A 15955-nucleotide genomic window follows, 5' to 3' on the forward strand; every position below is an offset into this window, starting at 1 on the left:
AGCTCCGCCCAGAAACGTCCCGAGTCAACCAGAACAAAGCAGAACATTAAAATCCAGTCAGAGGACAGAGTCTCTGCAGACACAGTCACCACCACGAATGTACGGAGGCCCAGAAGGGACGATGGAGCAGCTTCACTTTAGTATAAGTGTATTTTATTTTGAAGGAACAAGCTGCTGACTCTACCTTTAAACTGATCATTGACTTGTATTGATGCATGTAAGTCTGCAATACTGTGATGCTGAAGAATCCTATAAAAATGTGATGATGAAGCACATTCTGGCTGAATCGTCCCTTCAGATTTTACATGTGTCCGAATTTCTGTTCTGTAGTAATGTTTGTGCTTTTTTTCTGATCTCTTCCCCATCAGGCCTCCCAGCACAGCCAAATCCATCTCCATCGGGGACCAGGACCCGACCCTGCAGCTGGACTGTAAGGGAGAGAGCACCGAGGCGTCAGCGCCGACACGAGGAAGCTTCAAGGAGTCTCCTCGCTCCTTCAAACCCAAACAGTCGTCAGTACGCAGCGCAGGTAACCTGGCGACGCCTTTTCCCAATTTTCTCTAAAGAAGATGGACTTTAAAGGAAACTACAGATCTTTCTAAGTTCTATGAGAAAAACAGACAGTCAGATTGTAGAAGAGATGTAAACAACGTCTAAAGCACTATAGCCTCTAAGCCCTAACTCTGTGTTAATATGGTTTATGCATTTTGTTGGTTATGAGGTCACAGTTTCTGGAAAGAGAAACATTTGTGGTTTGTGTCCGGCTGCAGACTTTTGATGCAGGTCTTTCTTCCTCTCGCTCTCGTCTCCTCATCTTTACGGTTTCAAACACTTCTGTGGGATCTGTTCTGCAGGTCTGCCTGAGGAGGGAGAGTGTGTGTCCAGTCCAGATGACGTCTTTCACTCCGGTCATGTCCGCAGCTCGAGCTACGCCAGCCAGCACAGCAAGATCTCAGGTCAGAGAGACGCTTCCTCCTTACTCATTTTAGCTTCAGTGTGACTGACAAGAACTCTTGATTGTGATTCGCTGCACAGTGTCAATTAAGGAAGGAAAGTAAGTTTTACGGGGTGTCCATTATCAGGGTGTTTGGACTACATGGCGGCTCGAATAGCTGCTTAATTTTGGGTACCGTCTGATATAAAGTCAGCAAAATCATTTATATAGTTTAACCAGTTTTACTAAAGTTGGTTCATAAATAAAAAATAATTTGACTTCAAGATGAAAAATGGGGGGAATGGATGGCCGGGGCGAACAACGATTTACGAGGCGACTTGTAAGATGTGTCAAGAAACGTTTAAATGTGAATTAATTAATTAATTAATGAAAGCTCCTTCATGTCCAACATGAAATCTGGTGCAGTAATGGTAATAACTTTCTTTGTTTGGGTCAGTTTGATTTTAAAAAGATTCTTTTTCATTAATCTGAATCCAGGTTACAGCACAGCTCACTCTCGCTGCTCCAGCATGAACGACCTCAGTCACCATAGAAACGCCTCCTCCAGCAGCAGTGCGTCCTGCGGCCTCGCCCACCCCTCCTCCCCCTACTCCTCTTCTACCCAGCCGCCTCCCTCCACCCCCACCGAGGCTCCTCAACAAGCCACGCCCACAAAACCAGAGAGACCTCCCCCACCCTCTACAGCCGCCCTCATGTCTAACAGATCCTCCAGGTACACACGCACACACACACACACACACACCTGCCCCTGCATGTTTTCAACAACACGTCTTCTACGTGTCATGTGTTGTGTGAGGCATGTCTGGACATCACACTGATAACAGTCTCGGGTTGAATCTCAGGTATGTGTAAACTACATGCCACACATTCTCCAGGACTTCATCGCGCTCTGAGAGGAGTGTGTGTTAGCGTGCTCTCAGACACAAAAACAAGAATGACGGCTTCCATCTGCTGCTGTCACTGAGCTGCTGTTAGAGTTCAGTCAGAAAGCTCACGTTTGAAGGGCTAATTGCAGCAGCAGAACAGAGTCTGACTTTGGCGTCTAGGCTCCAACCTCATCACTCCTCATTACTCGAGGAGTGATGAGGCCACGCCCCCCAATACTACATCACTTAAAGCCTTAATTTAGTTTGAACACGAGTTGTTTGAAAAGTCAGCCCGTACAGTCGTCATGAAGAGAGAAATGAGCTCTAGAGAACCAAACTGTTTTTGTACCAGGCTGTAAACATGTTTATTTTAACATGGAGCTCTATGGGGACTGACTCACTGCAGGAGACAGACTCTAGTGGACACTGGAGGAACTACAGCTGTAAAGTTAGACATTTTAACATGGGGCTCTATGGGGACTGACTCACTACAGGAGACAGACTCTAGTGGACACTGGAGGAACTGCAGCTGTTAAGTTGGACACGTTAACCTGCAGGTTGGCTTCATGTTTCAGATTTGGTTGCTGCTTGATTTGCAAAAGAAAGTTAACTTGTTTTCGGCTATTTGTTATTAGAAATCAACTCAGTCTGCTCATTAATATCTCCAGACGTCTCCTTTAAAACGTAATATGAATCTCTTCCACCAGGAGGAAGAAGGACAGCGTGCAGCGGCAGCCGAGCTGTGTGGACGACACTCGAATCGATGCGGACGACATTGTGGAGAAGATCATCCAGAGTCAGAACTTTTCTGAAAGCAGCAACAATGAAGGCAGGAGATACTGTAGTTTCAGTCTGAAGGCTTTTCTTCCAGCACGACATGTTGTTACAGTTTTGTCTCTTTGTTTCTCTGCAGTCAGCAACCTGAGACTGTTTGTCAGCAAAGACGGGACGACTGCGCTGAGCGGGACGCAGATCGCCAACAGGTACACTCTTCATCCTGTTAGCCTCACCTTCACATTTGATTTAAGCTTAAGTATGACGGGTTTGTGTTTCTGCAGAGGAACTCCTGGTGCTTTTGAACCGGTCGTCATCGAGACTCACTGACAGAAGCGTCACCTCGTCTGCAGCCTCGTCCACTGGTTCTCTATTCTGTGACGTCTGATTGTCCAACTGTGTTTGTGCATGTACGAGGAAAGACGCCGTGCATACACGTCTCAGTGCACATAGCTTGAAATAAGACTACTATGATATGTAGATATTTATCCTTTCTAGTATATTTAATAAGGTGGTGGGAGGTGTAGTATTGTATCTCAAATACTAGAAGGGACTTTCTTTACAAAGAGGTCCAGGCCGTCCTGGTGGTCTGAGTCCGCAGTCCAGGAAAGACAGTTAGCAAAGTGAAAGCAATGTCAAAGGTGAATGAAAACACCTTATTAACACAAAACACCAAAAATATGTGCAAACATGTGTAATTCAAAGGGTTGAATTAATGCAAGTTACAAGACTGAAGTTGCTGCTGTGTTTTGGTGTTAAAGGAGCAGTATGTAACTCTGACACCTAGTGTTTAAAATGGGTACTGCAGTCTGATTTCTAAACATTACAGAGAGCTGTCTCCCCCCTCCTCTCTAGAGTCGATGCTCACACAGGTCACCATGTGGTGGACACTGAAGCTTCAGTGTTTATCCAGCTCTGCATCGGTCTGTAAACCTTTCTGTGTTCTAACCTCTCTCTATTTTTCAAAATCATCTCCAATATTGATCCTAGTTTGAGCACGTTTCTGCTCGTGGAGCTTATTAGAAACATGCAGAGGCTTTTTAGGTCGAGTACAATCACTTCTATCTGAACCACTTCTCTTGCCCGCTTCCATCACTGCAACACCTGTTGACCTGATAACTGCTCTCATATCTGGCAAACTGAGGGGCGTCCAAAACGGGCTGTGTGGGGGTCGCCTTAAAACCGCCTACCTTCTCTGGTCCAAACAAATCCAGAGCATTCAGGACCAGAATCTAAAGTTAGAAGGAGGACATACTGGCTGCTGCATTGTTGTCAGAGAAGTCAGCACTTCAACATAACATGTTTCCTTAATGTCTGATCATATAGTAAGATCACTTTATCATTTCACTCAGTACACATCTCACTGATTGATCCTTTAATGTGCCTAAAATGGGGAAAAGGGAAACCAAAGCATACACGATATCAGCAGAAATAACTCCATCATGTCCTGTTAATAATTATTGAGTTTTATGAGATTGAATAGTGATGATTTATTTAAACTGGGCGTGTTTCTAAAGAGTCTTTGTTTCAGGAGGTTTCTATGAAGACCAGTGAAACTTTGACCAGCACTAAGTGCACAAGTTACTTGAACAATACCCTGAAGACCGATGCATTGTGGGAATTATAGTGTGACACTGAAATAATGGTGCGTTCAGGAAGGCTTCGTAAACTTGTAAATTTGACTGTTATTGAGATAAAGTGCATCAGGAGGGTTTTACCTGATCAGATATGAAACACAGAAACAGAACAGACATGTTTTTAATCAGTGTTTTAACTCCTGGAAATTATGAATCATGATTTTAATAATCAAAATGATTATGTGATTATACGAGTTGATGAGGAACCCCCTAGTGCAGCCATGAGAGGCTCTTACCAAGGACAGACGGGAACTGAAGCTTTACTTATTTTATTATATTTGATGTAAATTACTTAAACGTACTTATTTGAATATTTTGCACACGTGTTCTCCTTAGGGACGATTGTTATGTACCACTAAAAGGAAACGGAGATGGGATGATTCTCCTAAACGTCTTGTTCAGTTTTTCCTCTTTTGCATGTTTTTATTTTAACGTTGTGAAACTACAAAACGTAGTTTGTTATTCTTTCTGCACAGACGTGTCGTGTGTTCATATGGCTGGCCATGTGTAACTGTCTGACCTCTGCACTTCTTTGTTCACTCTTTGACTTTACTCGCTCGTGTCATTTGCGGGAGGTTTTCTTTTCTTTTGGATATTTTTCATAACTTAAGGTACAATCTGTAAGAACACACAGATTAGCTCAGAGTCCGTGTGAAGCAACAAAAATATTATTCTTTGAGGTTTTTTATACCACAGAAGGCATATAACTGTATAAAAATGTAGTTTCAAAATCATGAAAATTTGAGGGCGACAGCATCCTAGTGGTTAGTGTGCATGCCCCATGAATGGCTGTAGTCCTCCAAGCGGGCGGCCCGGGTCTGACATGTGACCTGTGGCTCCTTTCCCGCATGTCATTCCCCACTCTCTCTCTCTCTCTCTCGCTCTCCCAAAAATAAACCTTAAAAAATGAAAATAAGAATTTATGCAGGTTTTCTGTTTTGGGACGCAGTGGTTGGTTTGTTGAATTCTTCAAGACCCCGCCCACTTGCTTGAAGGACACGCCTCTCAACTGTCAAACACTGCTACTTAAATTCTAGTGTTGCAGTACTTTGAAAACGGCATTGGTCTCAAGACCACTTTTTGAAGGTCTCGGTGTCAGACTGGGAGGACTCCGGATTTTAAATCAAGACTGGTCAAGACCACCACTGAGAGGCTATGTTCCCACGTTATTACTGTGATGAGAAGAACAACTCTTTCTGAAAGAACAAATAACTTGAGACAAAGATGATGTTTTTTATTGATGAATGACAGCCTACATTCGCTCTGCTTTGAGCTCTGTTTTGGTCTCCACCAACCTCTGAGAATCTGACCAGTTGCCTTTTGATAAAAGATGGTGTCAGCCAGTTTGATCCAGATAACTGGGTCTAATGAGAAGAACACGAGCCTCGTGTTTGTTTTCACAACCACTGCACAGTTTTTACCATAAACTCCAACCGTTGCACTTTGTAGTTTTTAGACAGTTTTTGTGTTTTTTACTTCAACATACTGACTAGAAATCGTCTGGGTTTTTTTTTTTCCGGTTCATAGTTGAACATTTTGTGTGTCTGTGTGTCGAGTGAGTGCTGATACTGTCGCTGTGTTTGTGCGGGCCGCACTGAGGTCAGTCCCACAGCTGCAGCAGCACAAAGCCTCCGTTGTCCTCCGACAGACAATTGACCATATTCACTGTTTTCCTCCGACATTGTGACCAGTGTGGGAAGCTCAGATTCTGGTGGAATGTTGTCCTGCTGTGTTCAGGGTTTAAGTTCTTTAAATTAAGGATGTCCCATTCTGATGGGACTTCAGGCCATAGCCTAGTTTATGAAGTCAACTTGTTTAACCTGGAACAAAGCAGTATGCCGGTATATGAGAATTTAAGCTTCCCACCCTAAGCGTGACATCAGAGGAAAATGGCCACCATGATAAATGATGAATATACATTACACCCCCCTCACAGCACTGTGTGTGTGTGTGTTACTGTCAGTCTGTTAGTTTGAAGGTACCACTACATGTGAGGCTGGTGTTTGCGTCGGGTACTGGAGAGTAATGTCTCTGTGTTTTTCAGACCAGCGGGCTGGTCCAAAACGTTTGTACATGAGAGTCAACGTTTGTCGGTGACACGCGGCTGAATGATGATGTCACAGCGACGCTTTGCTTTAAATACGGGAACTTTTAACGTACTGTGATTTATTCTTTAAATGCGTACATATTCGATGTCTTTGTGTTAGCATCTTAATGTTTCTGTGGTGAAAGTTTTTTTTTATATTCCTGATCATTTGAAACTAAACTGAATAATTATCTCTGTGTTATTCTGCATTTATAGATGTTTTATGTACAGAGGACAGCGATTCAGTGAAAAAGAATAAATAAACTATATAAACTTTTATAATTTATCAAAGGTTGTAAATGTACCGTCTTTTATAATAAATAAATATTAAACACGTTAGATGAACAACATTCAGTCATGAATTTAAAATCTGACTCTTTTTTTTCTTCACCAAACGAATGTAACTCCATTTTAAAGAAATGTTTGTCCTAGTGTTCAAATGTTGGGGATTAAATGTTGAAGTCGCCTCGTGGTTTTGTGATGTCTTTAAATTGTCCTTTTAAATATCTGTATGTAAACGTCGTCGGTGTTGGAGGGAGATGAAACGCAATTTTTCGACAGACATGCCAAATAAAATGGAAAAGTTGAAATCATCAGAGTCGTCGTTCTTTAATTCATGAGGATTAATTTAATTCTCAACACGTTCTGCACCCGCCTGCAACCCCTACCTCTTTACAATGGACCTTCACGGAGCACCAGGTCTGCTACACAGATCTACTGACCCCTGAAGCTGCCCTGTTACTAAAACCTTACCTCTTTGGTTCTCCTCTGCATCGCGGCACTAAGTGACCCCGCAGCCTGTATTTACCTTCATCAGTCCAGGGAGAAGATCATTGCTGCCCTGTTTAAGAACCTAAATTCCACCAACAATGAACTACTATTATGTTCTTATTAAGACATGAAACCTAAACATAATCATATAAAAACATGTATATTTGTGTGTATCCTTCTTTAACGTATTTATCTGTTTTCGTGCACCATTTCCCGCCTTTTCCTCAGAGTCCTGACTTGATTTTTAATGCCTCTTTTATTTCTTATCAATTTCTTTATTCAATTTCAATTCAATTCAATTTCAATTTCTTTATTTTAAATAACAGAGGTTGCACTTGTTTATCGTTTCTCTTCATCTCCCTCTGCTGGCTCCCAGTTTCTGCTCGCATCAGATTTAAAACCCTGCTGCTCAATTACAAAACAGCCACAAAAACAGATCCTCCTTACCTTTTGTGTGTCACTCATTCCTACATTTCACACATGGACATTACGTGTATTGGGGACCCCACCGGGACAGAGGAGGGGTCCCCAGTCTGTAGCACAGTTATTTAGGGCCCCCCTGAAATGTTTGGAACCCCCCTGCTGTAGTGGACACGAAGATGCTACAAAGATGCAGAAGTCCTTTAACCATGTTAAAGTGTGTTGTGCGGGTCCGCCAGCAGAGGGCAGCAGAGACCTTCAGATACATCCCGCCCGCCGTATTTACAAACCAGAAGAAGAAGAAGAACAGGAAACGTCAGCACACTCTTCAGAAATGGTAAGAAAATAATCAGATTAAACTAAAACAGGGGAATTAAAGTTGGATTTTTTGGGTTACAACTCAGCTTTAGATAGTTAGCTTTATCTCTTTTGTGTGTCGGACCTGAAAATGAAGCTAACTCACGGTAATTAAAGCTAATCTCACCGGTTGTGTGAAGTATTTTAATAACACAAATCTTTACATTTAGTTTGATATTTGATGAGTACACGCAGCCTTTCGTATCAGTCTTTGTCTTCTGGTATTCTTTATTTATGTAGAGAATCCCTGCTATATAATGTGATTGTTTACCCAACTTGAAAACATCTTAAATCTCTTTATATTCCTGTGATAGTCACTCTTAAAGTCAAATTAAAACGTCTAAAAATTATCTTAATAATCATTTTCTTTAAGCCGAATTTAGAGGAAAGCCTTAATAATTCAGTATTTAAATGTGACTGATGTGTCGCATGTGAATATTCACATATAAACTAAAGAAATGTTAATTCTTTATAAATTTGAACGATGTTTGGTGTGACCCCGGATTGTATTGCATTAGCCTGTCAAACCAGCTTTTTAATTATGAGCTCCCAGTCCTCTTGTTGGAGGGGAAACAGACGACACGTGTGCTCTTTAGGAAGGTGGGATTATAAGGTAAAGGGAGTTATTTTAATGGATACGATAAATGTTTAAAAAAAATCATTGACATATTATAAAATAATAAAGTTTATTTATGAAGCACTTTCCAAAACAAAAAAATCCAAAAATAAAGTCCCAATGAAACCCTAAAATATAAACAAGAATCCAGCAATAAAACAAGAAGAAATAGAGAATAAAATGAGTAAATAAAAAAGGATTAGAGGAAGGCCTTTTGATTAAAATAACTGTTGTGGTTGTTGCACACACCCGATGTACGCAGGCTCTAGTCCTCCAAGCAAGCCACCTGTGGCTCCTTTTATTGCTTATCATTCCCCACTTTAGGGGCGGCTGTGGTTCAGTGGTAGAGTCGGTCGTCTCTTAACTGGAAGGTCAGGGGTTCGATCCCCAGCTCCTGCAGCCACACTACTTATGCTGCAGAAAAGCAACATGGACGCCTCCAGGAGTGCCTTTGTTTTGTTAGCCAATACCAGACGATAACATGACAACATCTCCACAGAGAGAACTTGCACAATGCCATTGGTGTGATTGATTTAATTACATAAAAAGATGACTAAGCTGCTCATAAACTCAACAGTTACAGCTTCAACATCCCTGTCGATGCACAGAGCAGCCATGTTGGATTAGAACTCGGGCTACTGAAGATTCTCAGAATTTCTGAGTCGGATTTCCCACTTCAGAGGTGCTGATGACGTATCAGACTGGCAACTCGGAAATTTCCGACTTCCGAGATCAAATGGAACGCAGCATTAACCCCAAGTTGCTCCGGCTGCCTTATCTGGCGGCGTGTGAGTGTGTATGATTGGGGTAAGTTAATACTGCTGACCACGTTACAGGCCAGCCTCTGCCATCGGTGTGTCAGTCATCACTCCCGTCCTGTGGAGCTTAGAGGGTGTATATTAAAACCTGTGTATTACCTTGTACTGAGTAAATCCCCCTCCAGCCTCCTTTATATGTTTCCCTGTTTCTGAAAGTATTTTTATTCTTCATCACTTATATAAAAACCAAAGTCCTTCTTCCAAATGATCCTCAGATTCATGCAGATATTTCTATAACCCACTAAAGGTTTTATAAAACACAACTATCTCGTGTGCCAAACCAGGTGTTTCCACCTAACTTAGTGACACACAGTTTCTCATGTGAAAGTACCTCCGAAGATGACGGGATCATATTTTCCTTTCCGTTCAGGAAAAGACTTTTCCATAAACAGTTTAAATCCACACTTCAATTACTCTTAAGATAAAATCAGATGACTCAAAATGGCCTGTTTCTAAACACTTGTCCTGCTCTTTCCCCCTGCTGCTTTAGAGAAAGACATGAGTCACATGATAACACAATATTATCAACCAGAGCTTTAAATGGGCTCGTTAAAGGTCAGTTTACTCATCCAGACTCATACTCAGGTTGTGAAACTTGAGACAACTTGGGTTGGGAACCAGAGGGTCCCTGGTTCATGTCCTGGTGTGGATCGAGCCAGGCAACTGGTTTTCCTGTAGCTGTTTTTCCTCGTGGTGTGGGATGAATAAATCTTCTTCTACTTCTAACTTTAATCCGTATGTGCCCCCCGTAAACTCATACACTCACAGTATACAAGACACAAAACAATGCTGCCAGTTTGAAGAGCATCCTGAGCGGTTTTCACACCTGCACTCCTGAAGTTATCTAGAAAATTTCACAACAGCCTGCCCACAAAAAAAAAAGAACACTGACAGTACCCAACAGTGACCTTCCAGGCTACCGGCGCCCCTCATGCTCAGTTTTGAGCGTACTGATCCTTTAGTTCTTGGTTATTGTTTAAAATGTTTTTTTTTTTTTGCGAGAGCCCAATAATCTGCAGATGTCTTCCTCTCTCCAAAACAAATAAACATGGAGTTTAAAATCTGTAAACCCTACATGAAAAAGATTCATGATTCAAATCTTTGAGGCTGTTTGTCAGAGATCCAGGACGGCGAGCTGAGCTGTCTCTAACTTTATCTCTCTCTCTGACTCAAATCTGTCTTGTTGTCGATTATAGTTTGATACAAGATGTTTCAAAAAAGCTTTGACTCGGACAGGACGTTGTGGGCTGAAAATGTTTAAATGTCAATCAGCTTAAGTGTATGTCTGCTCTGTGATAGGCTGTTAAATTCAGTCATATCCTGCTAAATATATCAAGTTATTGACACATCCCATATTGAGATTGTTTGACCTCCCAGCAGCGTTCACAGTTATCCTCAAATCTTTCAAGTTTTTCCTGAGAAAATATTAAAATGCCTCCTCCTCACCAGGTGTTAAACTTTTGTTTTCAGGCGACAGGAGTGGATCAAGCAGTGGGCATGAGTCTAGTGGTCTTCAGCCTTGTGCTGTTTACATATTACTCTGTGTGGGTCATCGTCCTGGTAGGTTCTGTTCATCTTAAACATCCAACAACCAATTACAGACCCTCATTTCAATGTCAGGCTTGTTTTGATGAAAGAGGGTTGAACTTTAAAGGTTACATATTCTGTAAAATCCACTTCACCATGTTTCTCTTACACTAATATGTGTCTCTAGTTCGTCTACAAACCCCCCAATGATGAGAAAAGTTCATCCTCTCCGTCTTTTGCCTGCTCCACTTTTCAGTAAATGTGTGCTCAAACAGGCCATTTGGAGATTTTTCCTTCATGACATCACAAATGGCAGTAGTCCCTCCCCCAGGTGGGTGACGCTCCCACAGCTAGGTGTTTGTTCTGCCCTCTGAGTCTGCCTTCTCACCGTAAACAATAGGACATGGAGTGAGAAAGCCCGAGACACCAGAGCCCTTCCAGAGAGGGGGCGTGGTCAGACACAGCTCATTTACATATTTAAAGGTACAGACACAGAAACAGCCTGTTCTGAGCAGGGCTGAAATAGAGGGGTTTATAGACATGATCAAATACAGGATCAGAGTGGATTTAGAACAAGAAACTTCACACTCATGTTTTGAGGAGCTCTGAGACTTATTTACACTGGTTGAAGAGGAGGAGGATATGTGACCTTTAAATCAATCACATGCAGACGTTTCAGACGTTAAGCATTATATTTTAAATCTTTTACTCCTTTATATCTTCTTATCATTTCCTCTGTCACCCCTGCAGAAAACTGTTTGGTCTGAGATGTATGATGTTGTATTTTTTTCCTCCTCCAGCCTTTCGTGGACAGCGGTCATGTGCTGCACCAATACTTCCTTCCTCGGGAGTATTCAGTCATTCTGCCGGGCATCGCAGCAGTAATACTGCTCCTCTGTATAGGTGAGTAGACTTTTGTCTGGTTCTGTGAGGCTTTAATATTAACCTGGTTTATATTCAGCACTGGTTTTTAGGTTGATAACCTTCAGACAAAACACAATCATCCTCTTCAAATTAACAACAAGAATTAACCAAGAAGAAAAAACTCATCAGATTAAAAATGTCCTGGCCATGACGGGCAGCAGCACAAAGAGTTTCAGACCAACAACAAGCAGCCAACAAATACAATATATAAAGAATATAATTTAACATTAAAGGCAGGGTTGGTCATTTTCAAAAACTAGCATGATTTTGAAAGTAGCATTCCCTCAGTGCTCCGTCTACACCCAGTCCCCTCTGTGCTCCCTCTAAAGGCACGCCCCTCACTTACATGCACGAGCGCCGTTGCTCCAGAAGCGGACCTCAGCTCATCACTTTCAGTGTGGGCTAGTCAAGTGCACGCAAGAGGTAGAGGTAGAGCAGGGAGACAGGGAGGCGTGTGATTGGTTCATCAGATTGGTACCTCGTGGACATTGGTTGAAGTTTTTACAGGCTTACAACTGATACAGATGATAGATTTTCTTCGTTCCTTTTTCAGAGCACATGAATTATTAATTTCTGTCAGGACCTAAAGACCATTTCTACTAAAATCTTAAAAAGTGGATCTGGAGGAAATTACCAACCCTGCCTTTAAAATCAAGATAAAAATGTCTATAAACAGTGTCAGCTGGCATAGCGGCAAACAGCGATAATGTAATGTCATCTAAATGTATGTTTTCCTGTCACCTAATTCAAAGTTAACGCTGTTCTTTCTTTCTCCACAGGGGCCTTCACTGCAGTTATTATGTGGAAGAGTCGCAAACCAAAGAAAGTGGACTAATCTCAGGACGTTAGCATGACTGTCGTTGAATAAATAATGTGAAAACTCCCTCGACCAATCACACCTTCAGTCTCTAAAAAACTCCCCCTGAAAGGTTTCTATTTACTAGGTTCATTCTGTTGTAAAGAAGAGATTTATTTTACATCTAGTTTCTACTATTTGGTCAGTTTGTTATAGAAAAGAAATCTGTTTTAAAAACCATTATATTTCTATTTTAAAGTAGAATGTTTGTGTTGATAGCAAACAGAGACTGCATCAGGGTTGTCCAGTTTTTCCCCGGACAACCCTGGGAAGAAGAACTTTAAAGGAGCAGTATGTAACTCTGACACCTAGTGTTTAAAATGGGTACTGCAGTCTGATTTCTAAACATCATAGAGAGCTGTCTCCCCCTGCCCCCTCCTCTCTAGAGTCGATGCTCACACAGGTCACCATGTGGTGGACACTGAAGCTTCAGTGTTTATCCAGCTCTGCATCGGTCTGTAAACCTTTCTGTGTTCTAATCTCTCTACATTTTTCAAAATCATCTCCAATATTGATCCTAGTTTGAGCACGTTTCTGCTCGTGGAGCTTATTAGAAACATGCAGAGGCTTTTTAGGTCGGGTACAATCACTTCTATCTGAACCACTTCTCTTGCCCGCTTCCATCACTGCAACACCTGTTGACCTGATAACTGCTCTCATATCTGACAAACCGAGGGGCGTCCAAAACGGCCGTGTGGGGGTGTCTTAAAACCGTCTACCTTCTCTGGTCCAACCAAATCCAGAGTATTCAGGAGCAGAATCTAAAGTTAGAAGGAGGACATACTGGCTGCTGCATTGTTGTCAGAGAAGCCAGCACTTCAACATGTTTCCTTAATGTCTGATCAGATAGTGAGGTCACTTTATCATTTAGTTCAGTAGATGTCTTACATGTTGCTCCTTTAATGGTCACAGTGAATATTTGGCACTTTTGAAGGCTTTTTGTTTATCCAGTAGTTTTGATAGACTCACAGATGTGTGATAGGTGTAATTTATTTGAAATAACTGATAAGTTATAAATAAATTCATGAAGAAATAAATATGATTTTAGTGACATAAAACAGCGAATTCTTGTAAAAAATGTCATAAAACAATTGTAGAAGTTCATTTAAGTTTAATAATTTGTAAAAGATATCAGTGTTAAAACAGATTCAGTCTGAAGGATTTAAAACACTTTAAAACTTATTTTTTTGTTAAAAACCTTTGAAATATACAGATATGTCTGCCAAGATTTATGAATCTGTCATCTACCTGTAATGTCTATCAAGAGATAATGCATGTGATTGATTAGTGATGCCTGCCGAGGCCGGAAGGGGGAGCTCTCAGCCGCGATGCCTCATTCTGCACGACGCTGACAGAGGAAGCATCGTGTCTTGAGTCCATTTATTCATTTTACCCTTTTTCAGGTAAAAAGATAATATACAGTACAGACCAAAAGTTTGGACACACCTTCTCATTCAAAGAGTTTTCTTTATTTTCATGACTATGAAAATTGTAGATTCACACTGAAGGCATCAAAACTATGAATTAACACATGTGGAATTATATACTTAACAAAAAAGTGTGAAACAACTGAAAATATGTCTTATATTCTAGGTTCTTCAAAGTAGCCACCTTTTGCTTTGATTACTGCTTTGCACACTCTTGGCATTCTCTTGATGAGCTTCAAGAGGTAGTCACCTGAAATGGTCTTCCAACAGTCTTGAAGGAGTTCCCAGAGATGCTTAGCACTTGTTGGCCCTTTTGCCTTCACTCTGCGGTCCAGCTCACCCCAAACCATCTCGATTGGGTTCAGGTCCGGTGACTGTGGAGGCCAGGTCATCTGGCGCAGCACCCCATCACTCTCCTTCTTGGTCAAATAGCCCTTACACAGCCTGGAGGTGTGTTTGGGGTCATTGTCCTGTTGAAAAATAAATGATGGTCCAACTAAACGCAAACCGGATGGAATAGCATGCCGCTGCAAGATGCTGTGGTAGCCATGCTGGTTCAGTATGCCTTCAATTTTGAATAAATCCCCAACAGTGTCACCAGCAAAGCACCCCCAAACCATCACACCTCCTCCTCCATGCTTCACGGTGGGAACCAGGCATGTAGAGTCCATCCGTTCACCTTTTCTGCGTCGCACAAAGACACGGTGGTTGGAACCAAAGATCTAAAATTTGGACTCATCAGACCAAAGCACAGATTTCCACTGGTCTAATGTCCATTCCTTGTGTTCTTTAGCCCAAACAAGTCTCTTCTGCTTGTTGCCTGTCCTTAGCAGTGGTTTCCTAGCAGCTATTCTACCATGAAGGCCTGATTCACACAGTCTCCTCTTAACAGTTGTTCTAGAGATGTGTCTGCTGCTAGAACTCTGTGTGGCATTGACCTGGTCTCTAATCTGAACTGCTGTTAACCTGCGATTTCTGAGGCTGGTGACTCGGATGAACTTATCCTCCGCAGCAGAGGTGACTCTTGGTCTTCCTTTCCTGGGGCGGTCCTCATGTGAGCCAGTTTCTTTGTAGCGTTTGATGGTTTTTGCGACTGCACTTGGGGACACTTTCAAAGTTTCCCCAATTTTTCGGACTGACTGACCTTCATTTCTTAAAGTAATGATGGCCACTCGTTTTTCTTTACTTAGCTGCTTTTTTCTTGCCATAATACAAATTCTAACAGTCTATTCAGTGGGACTATCAGCTGTGTATCCACCTGACTTCTGCACAACACAACTGATGGTCCCAACCCCATTTATAAGGCAAGAAATCCCACTTATTGAACCTGACAGGGCACACCTGTGAAGTGAAAACCATTTCAGGTGACTACCTCTTGAAGCTCATCAAGAGAATGCAGAGTGTGTGCAAAGCAGTAATCAGAGCAAAAGGTGGCTACTTTGAAGAAACTAGAATATAAGGCGTATTTTCAGTTGTTTTACACTTTTTTGTTAATTCATAGTTTTGATGCCTTCAGTGTGAATCTACAATGTCAATAGTCATGAAAAGAAAGGACACTCATTGAATGAGAAGGTGTGTCCAAACTTTTGGTCTGTACTGTATATCTGTGTTTATCTACAAAGGATGTTTCTAGAGATGTTTTCGTGTTTATTGTTAGGAACTTACAGAAAGGTTGATGTTTAAAATGTTGTATTTACATTTTATGAAAGTTCAGTGAGACACTAAGCTAGGTTAGCTCCGTGTTGTATGTCGTCCACATGTCACCACACGAGGTCAGTGTTGGCATGAGCGCGTGTGTAGGTCTGGACGTGTGTGTATATTAAGATTAAGAATCTGAAAGTGTTTATAAGAATAGTCATGGTTGAGAATATTCATGTTTAATCGTGTCAGTGAGCACATATATTTTTTTGTCAGGAAGAAA

At 41.7% G+C, this 15955-nt stretch overlaps 2 protein-coding genes across 3 annotated transcripts in view; both read left to right on the forward strand.

Annotated features, from left to right (window-relative positions):
* The window catches only part of LOC132991759 (early estrogen-induced gene 1 protein-like), a 19444-nt gene extending 12533 nt beyond the window's left edge, over positions 1–6911 (forward strand). Inside the window, exons 7-12 of the mRNA XM_061060626.1 lie at positions 369–529; positions 855–956; positions 1433–1667; positions 2529–2650; positions 2735–2804; positions 2880–6911. Coding sequence (XP_060916609.1) covers positions 369–529; positions 855–956; positions 1433–1667; positions 2529–2650; positions 2735–2804; positions 2880–2925 — 736 coding nt within the window. The 3' untranslated portion in view covers positions 2926–6911. The remainder of the gene's footprint in view (positions 1–368; positions 530–854; positions 957–1432; positions 1668–2528; positions 2651–2734; positions 2805–2879) is intronic.
* Positions 6912–7684: 773 nt separating this feature from the next.
* dpm2 (dolichyl-phosphate mannosyltransferase subunit 2, regulatory) lies at positions 7685–12787 on the forward strand. Of its 2 annotated transcripts, XM_061060636.1 has the most exons (5): positions 7803–7846; positions 9791–9855; positions 10771–10860; positions 11628–11730; positions 12531–12787. In XM_061060636.1, exons 2-5 carry the CDS (start codon positions 9841–9843, stop codon positions 12584–12586), a joined length of 264 nt encoding a protein of 87 aa, XP_060916619.1. In that variant the 5' UTR covers positions 7803–7846; positions 9791–9840; the 3' UTR covers positions 12587–12787. The 2 variants fall into 2 exon arrangements, with proteins under 2 accessions (XP_060916618.1, XP_060916619.1); XM_061060635.1 differs by lacking the exon at positions 9791–9855 and having other exon boundaries at positions 7685–7846.
* The last annotated feature ends 3168 nt before the right edge of the window (positions 12788–15955 follow it).

The sequence above is a fragment of the Labrus mixtus genome, chromosome 17, assembly GCF_963584025.1.
Source record: "Labrus mixtus chromosome 17, fLabMix1.1, whole genome shotgun sequence".
Taxonomy (NCBI): domain Eukaryota; kingdom Metazoa; phylum Chordata; class Actinopteri; order Labriformes; family Labridae; genus Labrus; species Labrus mixtus.